This window comes from Camelus dromedarius, chromosome 9 (assembly GCF_036321535.1).
Source record: "Camelus dromedarius isolate mCamDro1 chromosome 9, mCamDro1.pat, whole genome shotgun sequence".
Classification (NCBI taxonomy): domain Eukaryota; kingdom Metazoa; phylum Chordata; class Mammalia; order Artiodactyla; family Camelidae; genus Camelus; species Camelus dromedarius.
The window spans coordinates 44,969,310-44,990,370 of NC_087444.1; the positions used below are offsets into that span (position 1 = coordinate 44,969,310).

Below are 21,061 nucleotides of genomic sequence, written 5' to 3' on the forward strand. Positions count from 1 at the left end.
TAGAGGTATGATGATTTAATTAACCAGCCCCCATAGTGGAGTATTTAGATTGTATTCAGTTGTTTTCAGCTTCACATCGTCACATAATTTTCTTTTGTCACTTATTAGTTTTTTTAAGTACTTTTATCCTTTTCTACTTAACAAAAATTATTTTCCCATGTAATTAGCCTTCAAAATGTTATATATAAAATATTAATATGTAATTATATTTTATAGTAAATATAATTAATGACTATATAATACTGCATTAGTTTACAACCTAACCATCCCCCTACTGTGCATTCTTCTGTTTCCTGATTTTCTTTTTTATAATTGCATGGATGGACATCATTTTGCATAAAGCTTTAAAATTTCTCATTAGTTCCTCTGGAGGATTGCTGGTGGTGGAATGACTAGGCCAAAGAGCATGTACATTGTTGGTTTAATGAGATAAATGTATGCACTTGCTTCCTAAAAGATTATTCCAGTTCACCTTCACTAACAATTAAAAGCCTCTGTTGCATACCTCACCCTCAGTGCTAGTAATTTCACAATCATTTTTATTGTGTGTTTTATTTTCTTTCCCTCTTGTTAAGTTATTTGGCAACATCTGGTTATCCATGGCCAGCTTAGTCATCTTTATGCAGCTGCGTTACCTGTTTCATGAGGTGCAGCGTCGAATCCGCCGGCACAAGAACTATTTACGAGTGGTTGGAAACATGGAAGCCAGGTAAGTGGGCACAAGTGGGCGTTGCTGACGTTGGCTTATTTTAGATCTTTAATAATAACAGATCCCAGATTATATGAGAACCTGCTTTTGTAAACTCTCAGTGGAATGGTGAAGAGCATAGGCTGTGGAGTCAGGTTGCCTGGGTATGGATCCCCACCTACTTGCCATGTGATTTTGGGCAATTTACTTACCTCCCTATGCCCCAGTTGGTTATATCTAGGAATGATAGCAGAACCGTCTTCCTTGAACTGTTGGGAGGATTCAAAGGGATAATAAACGAAATATACTTAGAATATAGTACTGCGTACCTAGTACGTGCTCAGTAAATAATTAGGTTCTTTTATTAGGTCATTGTTTTTATCATCATTATTATTAAAGGAAGTTTTCTTGGGCTTCTGCCCTTTTAATTTATTCCTTACACATGCATATTTACACACACACACACACACACAAACTCTCTCACTCACACACACGTACACACACCCTTAACCTCACTGGAGGAAACATTCACATACCACCCTGAGGCTAACATGATGCTATACCAAACCTGAAAGTGTCAGATTAACAGGTATCTTTTTTGTGTCTGGCTCTCTGGGGGCCTTAATGCCTTTGATTTACCCAGAAATATTCTATCAGGTCATCGCTAACAGGAGCCATTGTTAAGACAAAGTTAGTTTCTGTGTGTGGGTTTCTTACTTGCTCTTTGATGGGCTATGAAGAGAACACATGGTGGAGATTTTTTACTGAACACAGTTCCTCCATAACTGCGCTGTTAGGAAGGTGAAGTCTATGAAGTGATGGTCACTATTTGTGTGTGTAATTGACAGAGATCCCTGCCAGGTGCATTTTGTTTTTTACAGGTTTGCGGTTGCAACTCCAGAGGAGCTGGCTGTCAATAACGATGACTGTGCCATCTGCTGGGATTCCATGCAGGCTGCAAGGAAGCTGCCCTGTGGTCATCTTTTCCACAAGTAGGAGCTTTGTGAAGGGCCCCATGGAACTGGTGTTCTGTCCAGGGCATGTGGGTGCTTTTTGTGCCTGGGCTTAAGACCAACCCTGGCTGAGGAGTGGGGACCTTCCTTCAGACTGGATATGTGCTGTTACTGAGTGGGAGAGTGGAATGGGGAACTTTGGGGTGTCTTCCTTATTCCTCAGCCTCTTCCTTGCACCGCAGGACTGTTCCCCGCTCACAGTGGCCATCTTAATTTCTAGAAATGTTAGCTGTCTTCATATTCCTTCTTCTTTTAAGCTCTGAGGTATAGCAAATTATTCCTGTAAGACTTAAAAGGATAAGGGAATCCTTGCTTTCAAACAGCTTATTCCCTAATTGGGATGAGAGAATATATATTTTTGCATTTTGCATATGCCCAATAGCAACATAAAAACACACACCAGGGAAATGTGTTGAGGTGGAGATTAGACTAGAAACGCTGAGCAGTCCAGAAGAACTGTGACTGTGGTACCAAGGATTACAAAAAGGGATCTTTTGAAAACCGTCAAGACTGTACTAGATAGATATGTGTGTGATACAGGCTAATACTGTTGCAGTCCTCACTGCCTTACATTAGTCATTTTTACAGGGATTGAAATCATTCTGTTTTTAGACTGGATGTTTTTGGTGTTGATGGACCTTGAGGTATCTTTTGGCCTTTTGCATCTCTGGTCAGTTTTGCATATTGAGAAAGTTATAATCTTTGCGTCTTTAGTCTTCCTTTATTTTATATTCCCAGATAATTTTTCTTCTCCTTTTTTAATATTAGAAGGGCTTTGGAGCTAGAGTATTAGTAACTTGACAAATTTATTGACTTATTTTTTTAATATGCTGGGTGCTGTGTTGGGTTCTGGGGAATAAAATAAAAATGACAGATATGGTCTTTGCTTTCATGAAGTTTACAGCCTAATGGAGTTTAACATGGATTAACCAGCCATGTTTATGAATGTGGAAGTATAAATTGAGATTTATAAGAAAGAAAAGGAACATGGTTCTTGAGAGCTTGTAACAAAGGAATCTGACTCACATCTGGAGAAAGTAACTCTTGACAATGAGTAGGAGTTAAGTCGGCAAAAGAAAGGATGGGGCGGAAGAGTGCTTTAAGACAGAGGGAATGTTTCTGTAGCAGGAGGGAATAAAAGAGAAACTGTGTGACTGGAACTCAGAATGTCAGGGGGATGTGGTGTTTCCTGAGGCAAAGGAAGGCAGGAGCTGGAGCCTACAGGGGCTTTGAGGGCCATTGATGGTTTTAAAGTAGGGGTTCGGGATCAAATATGCGGTTTCAGGGGGACTAGTTAGTAAAGGCTGCAGTGGTTCAGGTGTGCCTTGAAAGTAGCTTGGACTGTGGTGGGGGAAGTGGAGCTGGAGAGGAGTGGGCATGTTGAGAAGGAGTAGGAAGCATGTGGTGATAACTGGCCATGGGAAAGTGAGGAACATAAGGTGTCAGTGATTCTTCTAGTTTTGTAGCTGTGTAACTGGATGGATAGTAGTGCTGGTTGTTGAGGTTGGAAGACCAGACATACATTTCTCAAGAAACTTTCTCCAAGGAGCTTGGAGAGAGTTTGGAAGAATAACTCAGGTATATTTTAGCAGGGAGAGAGAGTATATAGGTCAGTGGTAGAGTGCATGCCTAGCATGCATTTATGTCCTGGGTTCAATCTCAGTACCTCCATTTTAAAATAATAATAAATAAATAAATAAATAGATAAATAAACCTAATTATTCCCCCAACAAAACAAAACAAAAACAAATGGAAAAAAGAGTGTATTTTAGCTCAGAAGAGATTTTTTTCAAGCATATGATTAGATTAATTTTAGGATTTAATTTTTTTGATTGAGACAGAATTCAGACAACATACAGTTAGCCATCTGAAAGCGTACAGTTCAGTGGCATTTAGTTTATTCACAGTGTTGTGCAGCCACCACTTCTCTCTAGTTTCAAAACTTTTTTATCACTCCAGAATAACACTTCATTAAAGAAAATCAGTCCCCATTCCTCCCTCCCCATATTGCCTGGCAACCACTAATCTGCTTTCTGTCTCTCTGGATTTGCCTGTTCTGGACAGTTCATATGAAAGGGATCATACAATATGTGACTTGTTGTGATTGGCTTCTTTACTAAGCATAAAGCTTTTAAAGTCATCCAACTTGTAGTACATGTCAGTATTTCATTCCTTTTTATGGCTGAGTTTAAATATTTTTTATAATAATTAAACAATGTGTTTATCCATTCATCCATTGATGGACATTTAGGTTATTTATACTTTTTAGCTATTGGAAATAATACTACTATCAACATTTGTGAACGGGTATGTTTTTACTGAGTACCTGTTTTTAATTCTTTTGGGTGTATACTTAGGAGTGGAATTTGCTGAATCACAGGGTAATTCTGGGTTTAACTTCTTAAAGAACCACCAAGATTTCCACAGCAGCTGCACCTGCACCATTTTACATCCCATAAGCAATATATGAAGGTTCCAATTCCTTCATATCCTCAACAATATTTATTTTCTATTTTTCTTATAGCCATCCTAGTTGGTGGAAAGTGGATTCTCATTAAGGTGTTTTTTTTTTTTTAATGATAATTCTCAAATGTAATTTTTCACTGTGGTAAAAAATATATTTATATGTATAACATAAAATTTACCATTTAACCATTTTCAAGTGTGCAGTACAATGACATTAAGTACATTCACATTGCTGTGCAACCGTCACCACCATACATCTCCAGAACTTTTTTATCTTCCTAAACTGAAATTCTGTACCCATTAAACAATAACTCCCCATTCCCCCCTCCTCCCCAGCCCTTGGCAACTACCGTTCTATTTTCTGCCTCTGTGACTTTGACTACTGTCACATAATAGCACATCATAGAGTGTTTGTCCTTTTATGTCTGGCTTATTTCATTTAGCATAATGGCTTAAAGATTCATCCATGTTGGAGCATGTGTCAGTTTCATCCCTTTCTAAAGCTGAAAAACATTCTGTTGTGTGTATATATCACATTTTGCTTATCCATTCATTTGTCAACGGACATTTGGGTAGTTTCTACCTTCTGATATTGTGAGTATTGCTGCTGCGAACATGGATGTAGAAATGTCTTTTCAAGACCCTGCTTTCAGTTCTTTTGCATATATACCCAGAGATGGAATTGCTGGATCAAATGACAGTATGGTGGTTCGTCAAAAAATTAAACATAGTGATTACACCATTTTTACATTCCTACCAACAATGCACAGGGGTTCCAGTTTCTCCACATCCTCATCAATACTTGCCATTTTAAGTTTTTTAGATAATAACCATCCCAGTGGGTGTGGTTTTGATGTGCATTTCTTTAATGACCAATAATGCTGATATATTCAGAGTACTTCTGGTGAATTCTCACAAAATATGCTAAGGATATCTTATTTTGGACTTTTTGGTAGCTCCTGTCTTCGTTCCTGGCTAGAACAAGACACTTCCTGCCCAACATGCAGGATGTCTCTTAATATTGCTGACAGTAATCGCATCAGGGAAGACCATCAAGGAGAGAACTTGGATGAGAATTTGGTTCCTGTAGCTGCAGCCGAAGGCAGACCTCGCTTAAACCAGCACAATCACTTCTTCCACTTCGACGGTTAGTTGGTTTCAGCTTCTAAAACCACGCCCAAGGTTTTCTTCCCTTAGTGGATGCTGTTTTAGTAAGTTGCCCTGTGTGGGTGAGTTTAATACTATATTTCAGTTTTAATTGAAAATGTTCATTAAGTATAGATAGCACTGAGAGGTTAGTTTGTGCCAGGCGTTTTGCTAGATTCTATGTGAGATTGGAGGAGGGGAGGAGGGGAGGTGGAAGTAGTTAAAACTGAATCAAGTGTGCCTGTAAGGAGCACTCTTAATCAGTTTAATGTAAGTTAACCATTGCTAATAATTTATTGCATTGGTGTAATACTTATGCATATAATGGTCATTGAGTAGCCTTTCTGGTGAGTACCAGAAGCAGATTCAGAACTGGAACCCCATTGTCCATAAATATGAATATTCCACCTTCCAGAATATTGCTAGGGGTTGTAATAAAACCATACTTTAAATTCTAAGGCCATGGGCACCGTAGCAGGGGCTGGTTGATCATCCTTCTTTAATTCACATTACATCAGGCTATTGTTGATTTTCATCAATTCTAATACCACTAAATTCTGTGAGTTCGTATTTCTTACTGTAAAATAGGTATCCCTGGGCTATTTAGTAGAAGTGCTCCTCAGGTCTCTGATTTGAGTTTCCCAGGGTGGAGCATGGTGGGAGTGGTGGCACATTAAAATCTCTGATAGAAAGGACGGGAGGAGTGGAGTCAGCTCTCTGAGAGGAGCGATGATGGCTTCTTGGCTGGCTGGGCCAGAAATGCTGGACAGGTGTAGATGGGCTGCTCTGTGGCTCTTAATTAAGGCCTCCACCAGGTACAATTTCTGAGATATTGTAGCAGATCTTGGACACTGGTCCTGGCTTTGTCATCATTATTTTATGAATTATTGCTGAAAACTTAGTCAAAATAGATAGTCAACTTTATTTCTCCCTAGTAAGTACATGAAATAAGTATTTCACTTTTTATTGGGCACAATCTGTCAGGCAAGACCTTTGAGACAGCCATTGAACTTATTTTGTATTCTGAGCCTCAGTGCTTCTTTGTGAAAAAAAGGAAAATTCTCCTTAGATGTGTGGCTTGATGTGGAGGTGTTTCAATGCCGAGACCTGGTGGTGGTGGTATATCTTAGGAGCCCCTTTCCTTAGAATGGCAGAAGCAGCAGAATCTCCGTACTGTTAGTCCACCTGCCTGTGTTGTAGAACTCTTTGAAAAGAATTTTAAAGCAGAAAACTAAGGTCTTTAAAGCAGATTGTTAAGTAGAAAATTCTTCATGAAAATAATTGTGAAAATATGCCTCCAAATGAGTAGTAGTGTGAAGGAGAGGAGCAAAACCTTCTCTGTGTAGCAGCTTTAGAGCCTTGAAAACTTTCCTTATAGTGTAGGCTGTGAGAGTGGGTTGAGTTTGTGTGGATCCAGAGCCCCTGGAAAGCAGGAGAGTCCAGTAGTGAAGTGTTCTGGAGCCTGACCGGCTTCAAGTCCTGGCCACCATAATTAAATGGCGTGATCTTTGGCAAATTACATAACTTCTGAGTCCCTTGGGGACCAACAAGAGTACTGGGGTCAAATCTCTGAGAAGAGTAAAAAAAGTAAAAGAATAATAATAGATGGTTTTATTGGGGATTAATTGAGCTAATATACCTGGAGCACTTGGTCAGAAGGCCTCGTGTAAAGTAGCCCCAGTGGATACCAGCTGCTATCACAGAGTGGCCGACTGTGGAGCAGATGACACAAGGAAAGAGGTCTCTAAAACTTGCGCTGGATTCTCGTTTGTTTTAGGGTCCCGGATTGCGAGTTGGCTGCCGAGTTTTTCAGTTGAAGTGATGCATACCACCAACATTCTAGGCATTACGCAAGCGAGCAACTCCCAGCTTAACGCAATGGTAAGGACCACTTGAGGCTTTTAGAAGATGGTTAATAATCAGGAGGGAAGTAAGAGATGGGAAGCATGTGCAGTGTCTATGGGCAGAACTGCAGGATTTTCAGGGACATCTTATTTATTCACTGGGACCACTTAAATTTCTGTGTTTTAAAATTTGAAGCTGATTTGGAAACCAGGTTTTATTTTACTTGTGTCGGAGATAATCTAACCTTTTCTCAGCTACTAGGTTCACTCTCTTCTGACCTGGGCCAGTCTTAGAACTCCCTTTCTTTTTCACCAAAAATATTTGAGGAGTTATTGGCTGGAGTGAATGATGTGATTTTTATTAAAAATTGTAGTAGTCTACTGAATGTGTTATTTTGATCCCATCTCCTCCCTCCCCAAAATAAATAGTATGCATTCACACACACACACACACACACACACACACACACATATGCATACACATACATTCTCTGTGGGAGTGTGTGTGTGTGTGTATGTGTGTATATATATATATATATATATATATATATATAAGTATATATATATATATATATATATACTTTGAGATATTGAGGCATGCTGTTGGTTCAAGGGTATTGTCCAAATATTTTAAGATTCTCTGTATTTTTCTAAAGCTTTGTCATATGGTGTGTAGTTTTATTTTACAGTGTTGAAGAATCAGGGTTCACCATTGCTGAAATGTAGTGTTCATTTTGCTAGTAAATGCAGGAGTCTTAAAATGCAAACTGCCTTAGTCCTACCTGGATAGGGCCTCTGGCTGTCCTGGGTAACCCTGGCCAGTACTTCAGAAAGTCATCGGTTCATTTGTTTATTCATTCATTTATCTTAATGTATGTATTCAACAGATTTGCACTGAATGCCTTTTCCCGATGCAGGCACTGTGCAGTGTCAACAAGGTGGACATGAACCCTACTCTCAAGAAGTGTGAATTCTACTTGAGGGGACTGATTATAAACACAAACAAATAAGATCGTTGCAGATGGAGATGGGGGCTCTGAAGGCAGTAAGACAGGTGATGTGGTGGAGTGATGGGTAAAGGCTGTGCTAGAGGAGACATTCAGAGAAGTCTCAGGAGGTGCTATTTAAGCTAAGACATGAAGGATGAGAAGGAGGCAGATCGGGGATAAAGACAGTGGAAACAGTATATACAGAGGCCATGAGGTGAGAACGTTCTGGAAACAGAGGTGATTGCGGTTGGAACCAAGATAGTGACAAAAATTGAGGTTGCAGAGCTAAGGCATGCAGGGATTTGTAGGCCACGATCCAGTTTAGATTCTGTAATGAAAGCACTGGAAGGCCATTCAGGACCTTTTTTCCTCCCCCAGGGGACTGACAGCACAGGTAGCAGAGAATGATTGCTTCTGAGAGAATGACTTAGAGGGGCCAAAATGGAAGCAGTGAGACCAGCTAGGAGGCTGTTGCAGTAGTTCAGGGGAAAAAAAAGTACGGTGGCTTGTACCAGGGCATTGACAATAAAGATGAAAAGAAGTGGCAGATTTAAGATGCTTTTTGAAGATGAACCAACAGGACTTGATTTGGTTGCTCTGATTTGGTGCTTGGATTTGGATGTAGGGTAATGAGGTGAGGGAAGCGTTGCTTTTCAGTTAAGCAGCTTAGCAAATTGTGGCACCATGTATTGAGATGGGCAAGACTAGGGGAGAAACAGGATGGAGGACAGGGACCCGGCCTGCTCGGCTTCCCGTTTGCTGAGAAAGTTGGGTGTCTGTGAGACATCCAAGTACAGATGTCATGTAGGCAGTTCTGGACCCCAGTAGAGAAATCAAGCTGGAGATCGACACTGGGAGTTTTAAGTTCTAGAGGACTGGATCTCTTTGAGTGAGAGTAAGTAGCTCCCAAAGAGAAGAATGCTCAGGGCGGAGGTCGGGCGGAGAAGGAGCCATGGCAGCGATTGAGAAGGAAGGAAGCCAGGAGAAGGCGGCAAGTCAGGCATGTGGGAATTCTGAGACGCTGATGCCAGGGAAGTGCATGTTGGGTTTGGCAGAGTGGAGGTGGTTGATTAGCTGGAGAGGAACAGGCAGTTTCTGTGTCTTGAGGGGTTGAATACTAGACGATTGGATTGGAGAACGAGTGGGAGCTGAAGACAAAGCCGCTATCTGGCAGCGTGGTGTAAAGGGAGCTGAGAGGTAGAGGGGGTGTCTTGATAGGAGTGTGCTGTCAGGGGAGTGTTTGTTAATATATTTTTAAGAGATTTTCAGACAGACCATTTATCCACAAATTTCAAAACCTGCAGAGGAGTATCCAGTGAAGTCACTCTCCTGTCCTTTCCTCCAGCCACCCAGACACCCTCCTCTCCCGCAATGACTTTGATTAGTTTCTTCTGTGTTGTGTTTTTTTAGAATGTTTACGTGTACATACAGCAAATGCTGAGTATGTATTCTTTTTCTTTTCCCCATGGGTTGTTTTTTTTTTCTGTTTGTTTTCAAATTGTGATAAAATATGCATACCATAAAATTGATGATCTGAACCATTTTTAAGTACAGTTTGGGGCTATTATGTACATTCATATGCTTGTGCAGCTGTTGCCACCATCCATCTCCAGAACCCTTTTCATCCTGCAAAACTGAAACTCCATACCCAATAAACAATAACTCCCTTTTGCTCAGCCCCAGCCCCTGGCAACCACCATTCTATTTTTTTTCTCTGTGGATTTGACTACTTTAAGTTCCTCATAGAGGCAGAATCATACAGTATTTATCTTTGTGTGACTGGCTTATTTTACTAAGCTTTATATTCTCAAGGTTTGACTACGTTGTAGCATGTGTCAGAATTTCCTTCCCTTTTAAGGTCTGTCCACGGTATGGATAGACCACAGTTTGCTTATCCATTCATCTGTTGGCACACACTTGGATTGCTTCCATGTTTTAGCGATTGTGAATAATGGGACTGTGAACATGGGTGTACAGATATCTCCTGGAGACCCTGCTTTCAGTTCTTTTGAGTACCCAAGGGTCTTTTTTAAAAGATTCTTAAGTATGTTTGGTATGCATATAGGAGTAATCACTAGAGGGGGAGAGATTGATGGTACAGAACAAACAGGAAAGTTAACTGAAGGCAAAGGCTTTGAGGCAGAGGGTGGGACTGGGAGCAGAAGAGAGGCATTCACCTTTGTCAGGAGGAGGAATAGACATGGCTGCAGGTATGTTGTTTTGAGATACGCTTTAAAAAGAAGGCATGGCTCAATAACCGAGGTAGAAGCAACCTGAATGTCCATGAGATATGAAGAGATTGTGAAAATGGTCTATCCACACAGTGGAATATTGTCAGGCTTAAAAAATGAAGAAAATCCTCTCATATGTTACACCATTGATAAACTTTGAGGCTATTGTGCTAAGTGAAATAAGCCAGTCACAAAAAGACAAATACTGCATGATTCCACTTACCTGAGGTTTCTAAATTACTCAGACTCTTAGAAAGTAGAATGGTGGTTGCAAGGGGCCGGGGGTGGAGCTGGGAGGGGGAATGGGGAGTTGCTGTTCAATGGGTGTCGAGTTTCAGTTTTGTGAGATGAACGGTTTCCGGAGATCTGTTGCACAGGATTGTGCATATAGTTAACAGTACTTTACACTTAAAATGGTTGAGATGGGACATTTTATGTTACATGATTCTGAACATTAAAAAAAAAACCCTAGTTTCCTGCTGGCTTCTGCTTTCTTAGCGAAGAACTCAGCCAGATCACTAGCAGAGAGTGACAACATGAGGGCAGGTCTAGGAGTGTGGTAGCTTCGGGCGGCCACTGACTGGCTCAGGACAGGCTCTGTGTGGGAACTTCAGGGTCAGGCAGCTGTGGAAGCCTTTTAGATGGATCACCTCACCTGCCTGCCCCCTTAAAAAATCAGAATTCATGGGCATGTAACCCTCCCAGGAGTAAGAATTACCTTCTTGGAGCTGGTGTGTTTAGAATTCTTAGCAGGCCCTGGTGCTCTCCAGTTTCACCATGGATTAGAATAGCTCTTTATAGCACAACTCATTTACTGGCACTGTACATTTTTTATAAAGATCTAATATTTAACTTGCTGGATTTTCTGGAAGAAAAGCTTCACTGAGTAAAATGAATCTTGGATTTTTTTTTTAATTTGGGAAATGAGAGGAGCGTTTTCAGAAGAGAGAAGAATGTTATCTGATTATGGAGGTCATTTTGGACTGTTACCCAGTTAGCTTGATTTGACCTGGGTTTTAAAAAATGATCAACTTATATTCATAGAAACAGTGAGGGGATCTCAGGCTCATGGATTGGCGGGTCCTCGTGCCATGCACGCCTGTTTTGTCCTCCCCGCCCAGCGACGACTCCGGGCAAAGCTTTGTGCAGGTTTCACCCTGATCTTTCCTTTTCCGACCCTGACATTGAGACACATCCCCTCTTTCTACAGTTACAATGACGGGCCCCTTAGGAGCTGCTCTCCCGACAGTAGACCCTAACTAAAGCAGTGATATTTTTCCTCCTCTTTTTTCCTTTTGCTCATTGGGACTTTTCCACAAGTAAAACCTTGTACATAAACATCTTTAAAATAAATACAAATGTATGAAAAAAAAATCTGAAGCTGCTCTGATTAAAGTCCAAGCGGGTGGTGGTGTGCCAAGATCTGTGCCTGCTCCCCACTGTGCACCCCAGAGCCCTGATGGCCTCGGAGGCGTTTCTAGAGTACAGTTTGAAACTACAGCTCCAGAGCAATATTAGGAATTCACGTGCTTTATCATCTTTTTTTTTCAAGTTGAGGTTAAAATTTATATACAATAAATTTGCTTTTTTGGTATCCGTTTCTATGAGTTTTGTCAAACTCTCAGTCATGTAACCACCACCATAATCAAGATTTAGAGCAGTTCTGTCCCTCCTCCCCCCATTTTATTATTCCCCATAGTAATCACTTTCTTTCCCACCTGTCCCTATAATTTCCTTATTCCAGAATGTCATATGAATGGAATCGTATAGTACATATCCTTTTGAGTAGAGCTGCTTTCTCTTAATATAATGCATTTGAACTTTATCCATGTAGTTTGTATCCAAAGTTTGCTCCTTTTAGGAATTGTATCTTTAAGAAGAACACGTTTGTATACCTGAGTTTTACTGAGCTTTCAAATGAACACGTTTTAAAACTAGAATATTCTAGTTTAGCCTTTCTCAAGATCCAGCTGGATTTCTATGCCTTTTTTTAAAAGTTGATGCTATCCCCATGTTTTCTGTTTGGCATCCTGGAAAAATACTAGAAAGACTGCAGTTTGACAGTGATCTGCAGCATAAAGGTGGCCCCTGACTTGTGTTTTCAAGGCAGGTCACCAAGTTCAGTACCTGCCAAACACCATGACTTTTGTGAGTAACTGGATAGTGAATGTTTCTATGGCCTTTGTTTTGTGTTCCTACAGGCTCATCAGATTCAAGAAATGTTTCCCCAGGTTCCATACCACCTAGTGCTGCAGGACCTCCAGTTGACACGCTCAGTTGAAATCACAACAGACAACATTTTAGAAGGACGGATTCAAGTACCATTTCCCACACAGGTAAACTAAGGTTTCAAACGTGACAAATCGATTCTGTCTTCATAAAAGTTTAATCTTCTAGATTCACTTTTTAGTTAACAGCTGAGTATCATTTATGATTTGCTGAAGGGTTTCTGTGAATTCCCTAACTTTCCAAATTATGACAGAGAACAGACCTATTCAAGAGGCTTGGTGAGTTAAGGACAAGTGTATTTGGCTAATTTTTTGTGTAGATGTACACCCCTAACCAGCCTGCCCTTGCCAGTCCAGGAAGTCATAGCATCGTTTACTTTAGGACAAGGATGGGTAGTCTTTTTCTATAAAGAGCAGATTGAAATATTTTAGGCTCTGCGAGCCATGCATTGTCTATTGTAACTTCTCAATTCTGCATTGTAGCAGTAAAGCGGCCATGGACAACATGTAGATGAATGTGCATGACTGTGTTCCAGTAAAACTTTATTGACAAAAACAGTTGGAGAGGTACTTGGTCCACAGGCTGTGGTTTGCCAACCCCAGCCATAGGAGATGTTGCCATCTGTCCCTGGTTGGCTTTGCATATTGGTATGGCTTTCCATTGGGTATAATTCCTGTCTCTGTGAGGCTTTTATTTTTGACCTTTTTTTAAAAAGGTTGTATTTCCTGATCCATCATATAACCTCTTTGATGGATACAAGAATTATTAACATTTTAAAAGCAAGCTTTCTGGCAAGACCAAGGAATAAATTTATAATCAGGGAATCATATACCAAGAAATTACTCAACTTTAGTATGCAAAAGCATGGAAATCTGCTAGTAACATTTTAAAACTTGAGAATCTTTAAAGAGGGAATGAGCCTGGACTTAGGAGTCAAGGGGTCTGAGGTATTGGAGGTGGCTCAGCAGTCCTTAGCTGTTTGACCTGGCTGTTGGGTTTGGATTTCCCCAGGAGCAGACCCTGAGATAAGAATTTGAATGCCAGTAGTTAATTTGGGAAGTGTTCCAGGAAACACAGGGAGCAGGTGGGGATGTGAGACAGACAAAGGGTTTGTTATCCAGCAGACTACCATTGTGGGCAACTGGAGCTTGATCCCATTGGTGGCCCCTGGGTTCCAGCATAGAACACATTGTCCTTCCTGAGGGGAGAGGAACCGGGGTGTTTATACACCAGCTCCCATAAGTGGTTGGTTGAGGGTCACCTCCAGGTAGGGCAAAGTTACCTCACGCAGCCAGAGTGAGTCTTCAGGCAATGAGATACAGAAACTGGCCAGTTAGCACGCAGGGGCAGACCTGCAGGGATATGGGCCGGGTCCCGAGGTGTCTGCAGTGTGGGCCACGATCTCAGCCCGGCTAAAAGTGAGAAAAACAGCAGTGCCTTTTTCATAGGATGTTAAGGAGATGAATGAGATGATCGTGTCAAGGTGTTCTGTCGGTGTTATCTGCTGTTGTTTTGCTCTTGTTGTGCAGTTACTATTATTAAAGGGAAAATTAATTGTGGAGCCTGTTGATAACTCTCAAACTGATGCCTCAGGCTCTCTTGTCTTTCGTCTGAGTAGCAGTCTCATTTCTTTGTTGCTGTGGGGTTTGTTGAACTCAGACCGTGTTGCGGTCATAGCTCCCCCGCCCTCCAGGTTCTCCCTTACCTGTTCTTTAAGTTGGGAGCGGCTCTACTGTCTGTGGCGCTGTTTCTCTTTCAGCGGTCAGATAGCATTAGACCTGCACTGAACAGTCCTGTGGAAAGACCAAACGGCGAACAGGAGGAGGGAGAAGCTTCTGCTCAGGTAAGGCCTGTACCCGAGAGAGAGAGCGTGTGGGACTGGGGCAGAGTGGGGGACCTGGCGACGGTCTTCAGTCCTGTCTTGAACATCTGCGCGGCTGAGGACGAGAGTGGAAAGGAGGCCCGGTGCCGCACCTGTCTCAGTGTTTACAAGCCAGCTGTGCCTAGGGCGTGGCCTGCACTTCCACCGGGGCCTGCAGTCCACTCCCTGGGGGCTGTCCTCAGGACCTAGAGGCGAAAGGAGTCATGCTCTCCTGGGCTGGCCCTGCTGCCATGAACTTGAGTAGTAGCACCAGGAAGGGCAGAGTGAGGCTGGGCCTAGGACTCAGAGTGACTGGACTCATCCAAACCCAGTGGGCACTGCACATGGCTCCCCTCCCCAGAGCCGACGCCATCAAGCTATTCTCCCTCGGACCTCACTTGGCCAACTCAGCATTTCTAGGTACTTTCATGAATTTCACAAAAAAGAGACCCCCAGGGATAGGGGAAAGTGAGGTTATCTTGGGAACTAGATCTGCCTAGATATCCGCTTTGGGGGACCTGAGATGGCTGTTCCCAACCAAACCTGCTCCTCTGTCTGGTTTCTAGGGCAGAGGTACCCATTTCCCCCATGCTCTTAGCCCCACACCCTAGGGGTTCCAGTTCACATCCCTTTTCTGTATTTCCCATTTGCTTAATCACCATACTTCCCAAAACTTTCCTAAGAGACTAGGAAGAAAACCCCAAACAACTCTATCTTTGTGTTTGCTTGTTTGTGGGACATGTGGGGCTTCCCACACACGGGGCTGGGGTCTGAGGCTGGCGCCGCCTTCTCGGCCAGTGTCGGTCAGGGCTTTCTTTGAAGCAGCTGCTTTCTTTGATAAATGACATGGAGGCTGCTTTCACCTTGTGTATCTTTCTCTGTGAATAGGAAACAGTAAAAAATCCAAAGACTTTTTCAAATCTGTTGCTGAGTTAAAATGTTCATACCCAAATCCATAATCGGATTGCACTGCATTTCTGAAGAAGGGGCTCATGTTTGCACTTCTTGGCTTAGCTCAGATTTGGGTGCTGGACTGCCTTGGGGGCATTGTGGGTACAGCATGTTCGATCTGTCTTGATTCCCCAACTCTATTTTTAGAGTCAGCATGAAGGTTTCTGAATTTTTTAACATAGTGGAAGGAAAGTACTTGTTTCACAGGAAGCTTGCTATATAAAATTTTCGGTCATTCTCAGGAGATAAAAAGTTCTTGGATATCAATCTGCTAATAAACACCTCAATTTAGTCCAATCATCAGATCAGTTCTGTTTGTCACTTAAGTCAGGGTTCCCCCACCCCTGCCCGAGCTCAGGCCTGAATCGATCAGGCTTGGAGACTGGCAGGGGCCCCAGGGTGGGCTTCCATTCCCTTCCTCTGTCTCCTCCTTCACTCACTAGCTCTTCTTTCTAGCCTTCTCTAGGGTCTGGCTAAGGAGAGAGGGTTAGGATAGACCATGTGACCCCAGCGTGTGTGTGTGTACACGTGTGTGCCCATCTGTGTATTACAGTTGTTATCATAGAGATCTGCCTGCCCTGTCTAGTGCCAGAAACCTTGACCTATACTTCCTTTGAACTTGGACTGGCTGTTTATGACGACCCCTACCTTCCTGGGGTCCCATCACCCACCAAGTGATCTTCTTGGGCAAAATCTGTTTCAGCAACCTCAGGCTGGTCCCTCCTGCAGGACCCACATCTCCTTCCCAGCACACATGCAGCAGCGCCCTATAGACAGTGGAAGTTGAACTTGCTCCCCACCAAAGTCTTTTTTCAATCTATTACAAGCCAGTGTCTCTTAGATTTCTCGAGTGTGTATTAGTCCTCATGTCCCCCAAAGTCTAGGTAATATGATTCAGGCCACATGGTTCTCTTGATGTCTTATCACTCGCTTGGCTGAGGGCAAGGAGCTGTAGTGAGGGTGTGTGAGGGAAAAGTGTGCACTCCAGGAACTCTTAAAGATAGGCCTCTCAGCCTCTTCCTCCTCAACTCTGTGTCGCTTAGAGGTGCGCTGGGCTGACCTCGGCCAGCCTGGGTCTGGGTCTGGTAGCACAAGCAGCACAGACGGCCAGGCACCTGCCTAAGCCTTGGGGTCCCCAGGCGTTGCCTTGGCCTTCCCGGCTGCAGCCAAAACAGAGTCCCGTTACAATACCCTGTTACATGAGGAGCCACGTGATCTTTTATCGGTCTTAAAAAAAATAATTAGAATTTACCCTTTGTGTCTGGTTGACTGTTTTCAGAGTCAAGTGAAGGTATAAAATTTGTACCATAAATGCGATGACTTGTTTGAATTTTAAAGCAATTAGAATTGAACAGACAATTCCCAGAATGCAAATTAGCAGATAACTTTATTATTTTCCGAGAGTACAGTTTTAAGGTGCTGATGTTTTTCATTAACGTTGACCGTGCAGTGTTGTCAGGTCCTGTCCTTAGTGGTACACATGCAGCAGCCTGCCCTCCAGGAGCCCGCGTCGCCCCTGCACGTGTGCTCGCGGTTCCCCACCTGCAGTCTGCCTCCGTTTGGGTGCCGAAGAGCGTTGTTTGGGGCGCTCTGGTCAGGTGGGGACTCTGCTTAGGAGGGCAGCCTGTACTCATGGCAGCCCCTTGCTTTCTCCATGTCCAGACTGAGCGCGTTCCGCTGGACCTCAGTCCTCGGCTGGAGGAGGCGTTGGACTTCAGTGAGCTGGAAGCTGAGCCCAGTGAAGGGGAGGACTTTGAGGCCCGGGGGAGCCGCTTCTCCAAGTCTGCTGACGAGAGACAGCGCATGCTAGTGCAACGGAAGGACGACCTCCTGCAGCAAGCTCGGAGGTGAGCTGATTCTCCAGCCCTCACTGGTGTGAATCTCGGGTCAGATTCCAGGCGCCTGGAGGCCTTTGTCATAGACGCCAGCATTGGAAAACCTATCGTGTCACCTAAAAATTCACATTTTAAACCTCTGTTGAAAAACCAGAGGGTCTGGTAACATTGGGCCCAACTGGTAACCTCCTCGGCCATGCTTACATGGACAGCACTTAAGTGCCGGTGTCTTCTAGGCCCGTTATATTAGTTGCTCTCATTCTCTTGACAGCTCTGGGACAGACTTGAAGCTGAAGAAACTGAGGCCTAGAGAGGTTAACTCTGGCCCAGTGTCCAGCTCCCAGGTCCTCCGTCTTGGCACCTCTGTGCGCAGCCGGCCCGGAGCGCAGACCGTCTGTGTGCGCCCCCAAGCCCGGGTGGTGCAGCCGGGGCGGGGAGCGCTCTGTGGCTGCACAGGGAGGGGCTTGTTAAACTCTTGGGGACAGGGCCAGTGTTCTGTTCCTGTGGGTGGGTTTGGTGCCCAGCGCAGACCTTGTGAGTGTGGGGAGGGGGCGGCCGGAGGACAGGGCGGAGCTGAGCAGCTGCCCGCCGGGCCCTCCGTGGTGCAGGGAACTTGTGCTCCTTTCTTCAGAGAGGGGTGTCTTGTTCTCCGGGTGGTGCAGAGTGAAGGCTTCCTGACAGTCAGGGAAATGGGAGAATTACAGAAACATATTGAATGTTTCTGAATGTACGTGTTCCAGAGCTTCCCTCATCCCTCACGCAAATCCTGTTTTTTGTAGGCGTTTCTTGAACAGAAGTTCTGAAGATGACTCAGCCTTGGAGAGCGGCCTCCCCTCTGAAGGCACGACCTCTGACCCCGTGACCCTGCGTCGAAGGATGCTGGCTGCTGCTGCGGAAAGGAGACTTCAGAAGCAGCAGACCTCCTAGCGCTTCCTCGCCTCCCCGCTGCCTCGTCTGGAGCCGCGCACCCACTGGGAGGCCTGTCCTCAGTTTGCCTGCTGTTTGAAGAAGTGGGCTTGACTGCATTGCCGCTGTATAAAGCATGTGGTCTTAATAGTGTCTGGACAGCTGACAAATTTAATCCTTTTTTGTAATACTTTCTATGTGACATTTCTCTTCCCTTTAGAAACCTTGCACTTGTTAACTCTAGGCATGATCTCTTCTGCATTGACCGGACTTTGAGGGGGCGGGGGAAGATCAAGAGGAAGTGGAGACCCTGAAGCAGGCAGCTTCAATGACTGCCTTATGCAGAAGTCACAGCAAACGCTGGTGTCTTTAGCTCCAGATTTGTCAAGAAGTGTGTGTGTGATGGAGGGTGGGGGTGGGGGTGGCAGGAGGAGCAGGGGGCAGGATCCGTAAAGAGCAGTGTGAGCCTGACTCCACACCGCTGGATGATCTTGCTGTCTGACTACTGTTCTTAGTGAGGAGGCATTCAAAGTGTCACAGAGGCCAAACCTATGGGCCCCTGGGCCCCTGGGTCAGCAGGACATCTTGGAAAAACAGTGCTTGGTTTGATACATGGAGCGGAGGAGGGGAAAGCCCAGGGACGTAGTGGGAGGGGGTCACCCGTCGTGTCTCAGTTTATTCGGGACTGACTTTCTGAGCCCCCGATCCAAAGCTGGCTTTATTTCCGTTAACGCTGGTGCTCCCGCATCTCACGAGTACACCCTGTGTGTCTGTCCTCTCCTTGCACCCCCCACCCCCAACCCCCGACATGGGGAAGGTCAGTACTGAAAGGGTTAAGCAGCAAGCTTTGATTCATGGTTTTAATTCCTTGGTCAAGTAAATTAGGCAATGCCAAAGGCTGTGGGTTTGGTCCTTGGAGAAAATGCGAGCCTTACAAGATAGGAGAGTAAATTTGGGGGGGCTTTACTGAAGAAATAAAAGATACCTTTTGTATCTTTCTTCCCCAGAGCCCTTCATTTTCATGACTTTGTTCCTGTTGGTTTAATTAAACATAGAAAGGTAAGATGTTGAGTCCGCCTGCTTTGGAGCAGACCCAGGTCTGAACTTTTTCAAATCCTCAACACATTTAACTTGAAGGATTTGAAACATGCAATCATAATAGGTTACGCAGTTCAGTTTTATGTCCTTTCGGATTAAGTTTTTTTTTTTAATGTTTGAAGCATAGTTTTATGGTAGACCTTTTGGGAAGAATCCAGTATTATCTAAAATTATTGTCAAAGTTAAATGTATTTTACATAACTGAAAGTTTTTAGAATGTTGAGAAGTAATTGAAAATACAGTGATGAGTAAATGTTTAGGCTGAGATAATTTATTTCAAATAAATCTTTCAAAAGCCTTATCTTGAAATGCTGTTAGTAAATTTCTGTGATTTTTTTTCCTTTTAAAATTTGTTTTGTTTTGCTGAGAGCATAGCTATTTGTTTTTATTGTAAAACAATAATAATAAAAGGCAAACTAGCCTAGTGTGTTGTGTGTGGCTGCGAGCAAAGGCAGTTTCTTTCAGAGGTGTGGAAGTTAGATCCTGTTTTAACTCTGTGTGTTCTATTTTGGTTGGAGGGTTTTTTCTATCCTTATACTTTGCATGTTGTACACATTTAAAGATGATGCCAATACCATGTGCTCTTATGTTTCAGATGTGTGAAAAGAGAAAATGTTTTGGAGTCAATTTTAGAGGGTCCTGAGACATTGGAATATAGCAATATGACAGTGATCAAAGTGGATGGCTTTAAATGACCCAAGAAGAGAAGTCCTAAATTCACCCTTAGATTTTACACTTAGATAGTAAAGGATTCTGTCACTAACTATACTGTCTCTTGGCTTTTGTCACTTCATGGGGGCCAGTCTAGACCAGTGTCCCGTTGCACTGGGTGGACCCTATCCCGTGGCCTCTCAGCACAGCCAGCCACTGTGCTGGCTGTCTCTAGGAGGGGAGCCCAGAGCGGAGGCCAGGCTGCTGGTTCGGGTCTGAAAACTGAGGAGGCATGTTCGGGTGCTCTGTGAACAGTGATGGAGGTGCCCTTGCCCTCTCCAAGCTCCTTTGGAAGTAGTCTTTGTTACTCCCTCCATTTTCTTTTGGCTCTGTTGACATCTTGGGTTCTCAGTTTGGTTTTTTACACCCTAATTTTGAGGCTCTTACATACCATACAGATTGATGGTCCTTGCAGATACTTCACTTGTGTTGATATAAATCCTGGGTGCCCCGGTGGCCACTTGGGCCTGGCTTCCCACTTGAGCTGTGTAGACAGTGTGCTCCTTTATCTTTAGCCAGCAGGCGTGCCCTCTCTGGGCGTAACTTTCCCCACCACGAGGGAGAGGGCTGGGAGCTCAGCTGGAGCAGGGGCTGCACGCGAGAGGAGCCATGGCCCCGCCACCCGGCTTGTCGAGAAAACCTGTGCCTGCCAGCCAGCCCTCAAGGCCCTCCGTCACCTGGAAGCCTCCATCTCTCACCTCATCGCCCTGCTTTTGTTAGAGGTGGTTCTGAACCTGACTGCACATTCGTGTCACTTGCGGAGCCTCGTGATGCATACACAGGCTCTGCCCCGACGCGTCTTGTTCTATTGAATTGGTCTCTCCCTGCAGCCTTTCCCAACAAAATGCTTCCTGATTCCACTTTAAGGAAGATAAGACAGAGAAACTTCTGTTTTTATCTACAAAATTCATGTGAAAGTTGGGACAGGGCCCTGTGATAAAATGGCTTATTTTTAGAGTAAGGTAAGCCACATGTAGAAGTCCTGGCATCAGCCTTTGGCTTGCGTTCCCCCAGACCAGTGTTATGAAGTCAAGTTGTGGCCAGGAGTGCAGTCTGCACATCAGCAGAGATGGTTGTGAGCCTCCCTCTGCAG

General features: G+C 43.9%; 1 protein-coding gene across 1 annotated transcript in view; it reads left to right on the plus strand.

The window, feature by feature from the left end:
- AMFR (autocrine motility factor receptor) overlaps positions 1-19,681 on the plus strand; it is a 37,661-nt gene extending 17,980 nt beyond the window's left edge. Inside the window, exons 7-14 of the mRNA XM_031458414.2 lie at positions 576-709; positions 1,570-1,680; positions 5,124-5,314; positions 7,091-7,194; positions 12,579-12,713; positions 14,366-14,449; positions 17,081-17,265; positions 18,033-19,681. Of these exons, the coding sequence (XP_031314274.2) occupies positions 576-709; positions 1,570-1,680; positions 5,124-5,314; positions 7,091-7,194; positions 12,579-12,713; positions 14,366-14,449; positions 17,081-17,265; positions 18,033-18,180 (1,092 nt within the window). The 3' untranslated portion in view covers positions 18,181-19,681. The remainder of the gene's footprint in view (positions 1-575; positions 710-1,569; positions 1,681-5,123; positions 5,315-7,090; positions 7,195-12,578; positions 12,714-14,365; positions 14,450-17,080; positions 17,266-18,032) is intronic.
- Positions 19,682-21,061: the final 1,380 nt, after the last annotated feature.